Raw genomic sequence first — 4,294 nt, forward strand, 5'->3', positions numbered from 1 at the left:
AGTCGTAATGCTGCTCTGAATATGGTTATCAGCCATTGCATAATGTTGTCCAATGTTTGTTGTAGTTGCGCAGGGATTATCCCGTCTGGTCCCGGTGTTTTATATGGATGGAAATTTCCTACAGCCCAAGTTATCTTGGCTTCTGTGACAATGTTGGGGATGTCGGTACCTAGTACCGCATCCGAAGTTGGAGTATTGGCGGTTATCGCTTCCTCTAAGTTACCTGGGAAGTGGGTGTTTAGTAATAGGTCTAATGATTCTTCGCTGGATTCTGTCCAGCTGGAGTCTGGCTTCTGAAGATACCCTATGGGTTGAGCAGACTTGGTTAGGATTTTCCTCAGTCGAGATGCCTCCACCGTAGTCTCGATCTCCCCACAAAAAGTTCTCCATGAAGACCTTTTTGCTTTTCTTATTTCTTTCTTATATATTTTTAATTTGTCATAGTATAGGTCTCATTCACATTCGCTTTGGGAGAGTTTGGCTCTGTTGAATTGTTTCCTGCAATTCTTTTGTAGCTTTTTCAGTTCGGGTGTCCACCAGGGTGGCTTATTCTTCCCTCTATACCTGGCTGCCGGACAAGCCTTATGCAGGGCTTGGTTGCAGCAATTAGTCAGTCTATTGACCATATTGTCTAATGCCTCTATGCTAGAGGGGTTAAAGGGGGGATCCATGGGCAAACGTTCTGCTAGTTCTTGGGAATATCTTAGCCAGTTTGTTTTCCTATGGTTCCTAAATTTTTGCGCTTAAGGATGAATGATCTCTTCTTGGAGCGTGCATTCTATATATCTGTGATCAGAGAATGAATGTGTATTAAGTACCCTCCAATTCACTATTCTATCTATAATTGAGTCTGAGACTAACGTAATGTCAAGAACTTCCCGACGATTACGTACAATAAAGGTAGGCTCATTACCGCGATTGCAGAGCAGTAATTTGGTACTCATAATAAAATTAAAGAGTGACTCACCTCGCTCGTTAATATCTGAACTACCCCAGGTAGTGTGATGGGCGTTTACGTCGCCTCCCATAAGTAATATCTTGCCGCAGGCTTCGCTGTCCAGTATTAGCTCTTTTAACAGCTGCGATGGGACTGGATCCCCGTGTGCCATATAGAAGGACGATAGCCGGTACTTGTTACCATCTGTCTCCCAGCTTATCGTAGTTGTGTCTTTATTGCTATATTTATAAATCATAAATGTGGTTAGTTCTGTTTTTGCCATAATACAAGACCTTGATTTACCTTCACAGTCTGCTGTATACAGCTTATATTTCGGTGTCCTCAACCCGCAGATGCGCCCTCCATTGATCCATGGCTCCTGAATGAGGACAAAATCAGGGTTGTCTGCTGCCATGCGATCAATTAGGGCTTGTGATGCTAGCTTACTGTGATGTAAATTTATTTGTAGAAGACGCATGGTTAACACTCTCTGAATCTTCCTGTGAGTCGCTCAAGAGCTCTTTTTCTGAGTATGTTGTACTCAAACCAGCTTTAAGCTCAGTTGTCGTACTTGTACTCATTTTCTTGAGTCTAGTTGTGAGCTCAGACCCTGACGAGCAGTATCCTTCCATGTCGATGCTTTCGACATCGCTTGAGGACTCCATAGGATCTTCCTCAGCGTCATTGGCCTCAATTTCTGAGGCCAATTGGTCGATGGCATCAGCATCTGTTTTATAGGTTCTGACCTTAACCTTGCCAAAACCATAGTTTATCATACCTTCGCTTTTCGCCAAAGGTTCTAGAGAATCGTTTGTTAGTAACAGCATTACTTGCGTTGTGGCACGTTTCGTCACCACACCGTCTACTGTTACGGTATTGTCAAAGGCCTTGACAAATTTCCAGCTCCCCGTAGGAAGGCCTGGGTTGCATGCACTTATTATCTGCATGACTTGCTGTGGGTCAGAGGGTGTAGGGACCCAAACTCGTGCCCTTGGTCGAGACGGGATGTCTTTTTTGTCTACTACCACGAGCTTCGCTCCAGGGTAGACTTCCCCGATCTTCGCTATTGCAGTCTTGTATAGCTCCACCGATCTTTCGTCGTCGCAGGCTATAATTTTAATCTGGCCTTGGTACCAGCCAGCGTCAGTACATGATGGGGGCGGACCTGGATTGCTTAGTAGCACTTCCAGCGTTACGTTGGTCAGAGCGGCCTGCACCCATTTCCATTGGGCTCTGGGAATTCTTCCTTCGGGATCACCCTCATCCAGGACACCAATGATGATGCGATTGCGGGCCACTTCTGCAAACGTTTTATTAGGCGCTATGCCTCGATTTTTCGGTCTTTTCGCTGACGGTTTAACCTCTTCAGTAGACCTCTGTCTTTTGGTGGCAGCTGACGATGTGGTTGGCCTTTCGAGGGTGAAGTTAGGAAGAACCTTCTTCGCCCACTCTATCGACTCCCTTACCTCCTTCGTCAGCTCCTCCGTTGTTGGTGGAGAATCGTGCAGCCTTTTGAGTATCCTGGCGGCATTACGCCTCTCCAGGTACCCTGCTTTAGTTGGATCAGTGATCCTTACTGTCGGCCATTTTCCGGCAGGAGCACTGGCCTCGGTGCTACCTGTGGCAGTCTCTTCACCAGCTCTCCGCATAGCCACAGGACGTCGACTAATTGGTCTGGTTCCGATAACCACCGCAGGAGGTGCCGATGTCCTGGGGCTAGGCTTAACCTCAGTCCCAGTGTCAGCGCTTGCCGCCGGTCCACTCTGACTAAGTTTGACTACAGTCATCGTGGTGGCAGATTGAGAGCTCGTTTTGAACGCTGCTCGCTTCTCGGAGCTTGCTGCCCCTTCTGATTTGTTTGTTTCTTTTGATTGTTTTGATTTTAAATTGTTCATAGTTGGTCCCACGAGTGTCGGAGAAGAGATGTCCACCTCTGCATAGCTCCGAACTACACAGGCAAGGCTAGTTATTACGGAGGGCGCCAGGTATCCGTAAGTTCACGTTAGCGACTGGGCTATTTTTGAAAAGGGCCCCCAGCCAGGCTGATCCTCGGCACGGGTCGCTTGACACCTTGATCCGGCCCTTTACCTCACACCATGGTAAAACTCCATTTACAAATGCTGTACTATTAAGGAGTAACGAACACTTATCCGTGGAGTCTTACCTTAGCTAGCTACCTCTCAACTGAGTGCAGGATGAGAACTGTGGTACCTGTGGTTTCCAGTCGGCACCCTCGGGAAGGGTTCAGTGGAGGGGTTTTGCCGACCAAAAGCGTTATTCAGTTCAACTTATTTGTGTGAATCTTCTTTTTCCAATATGAAATTTATTAAAAATAAATACCGCAATCGGCTTACAGATATACATTTGGATAACTGTATTCGAATGACTGTATCAAATTATACTGCAAATATTAAAAAAAAAATTGTCGATGAGTCAGAATGTCAACCTTCTCATTAAATATGCTCTTTTTATCTGCCCATATTTTATTTATTATATATAATAATGTACTATTACTGTTTTGTTGTTTTTTTAAGTCGCTTGTGATTTGCCATTATGACTGCAAAAAGCTTTGTTACGATTGATAGGTGTGAACATATATGTAATTAGTTATGCATAAGTCATAAGTTTATTATATATAGAACGTATATTAGTAAAATAAATACATGTATTGTATGTCGAATATAACTGTGTATTATTTAATTTATGTTGGCTTGTGCAAGTAGCTCGCTGTTTATTTCAAAATCTTGAAAGTAGCTCAACACATTGAAAAGGTTAGCGACCACTGCTCTACACAAACAACTCTACAAGAGTGCTGGTTAGGCAACCCAGCTTCAACAAATAGGTTCGATCTCTTGGATGTAGATAACGAGCCAAATATCAATGAGCCAGAAAGTAACCCAGTAGAAAAAATTTCAGGAACTCAGCGTGCGCAAAAACTGCCACGTAGTTAGCAAAACTAATAAGCAATTCATTTTACATATATTTAATTAAATTAAAACATCTCAAGTTAAGACAAAATTTTATGAAAAGAGATCATGCGGTTTCGTCCTTTTTAATCTTCTCGTGAGGTTATCAGTTACAAGTAGTTTGGCTGCTTCATCATTGATGTGCTGCTGAAGTCTCTCTTTATGTTTATTTGCGAATTTTTTTATGATATCCGTAATGGTGTCTATATTAAGATCCGTATGTAGATTGCAATTACGAATGTACCACGGCGCTCTGAGGATGTCGCGTAATACATACTTTATTTTGGAATCGTTGATTGGTGTTTTTGTTGCTTTCACTGGTGCAGCCCCAGAGCTGTATGCCATATGACCACACTGGTTTCAGTATTTGGTTGTATGTATAAAAGTATTT

General features: G+C 43.5%; 1 protein-coding gene across 1 annotated transcript; it reads right to left on the bottom strand.

Moving 5' to 3' along the window:
• Positions 1 to 1,380: 1,380 nt before the first annotated feature.
• Positions 1,381 to 2,724, bottom strand: LOC129250106 (uncharacterized). The gene has a single exon (XM_054889747.1). It carries the CDS (start codon positions 2,722 to 2,724, stop codon positions 1,381 to 1,383), a length of 1,344 nt encoding a protein of 447 aa, XP_054745722.1.
• Positions 2,725 to 4,294: the final 1,570 nt, after the last annotated feature.

This window comes from Anastrepha obliqua, chromosome 6 (genome assembly GCF_027943255.1).
Source record: "Anastrepha obliqua isolate idAnaObli1 chromosome 6, idAnaObli1_1.0, whole genome shotgun sequence".
Taxonomy (NCBI): domain Eukaryota; kingdom Metazoa; phylum Arthropoda; class Insecta; order Diptera; family Tephritidae; genus Anastrepha; species Anastrepha obliqua.

Excerpts from the sequence above, each read along its gene's own strand:
- LOC129250106 (XM_054889747.1), bottom strand. The coding sequence starts at position 2,724 with ATGACTGTAGTCAAACTTAGTCAGAGTGGACCGGCGGCAAGCGCTGAC.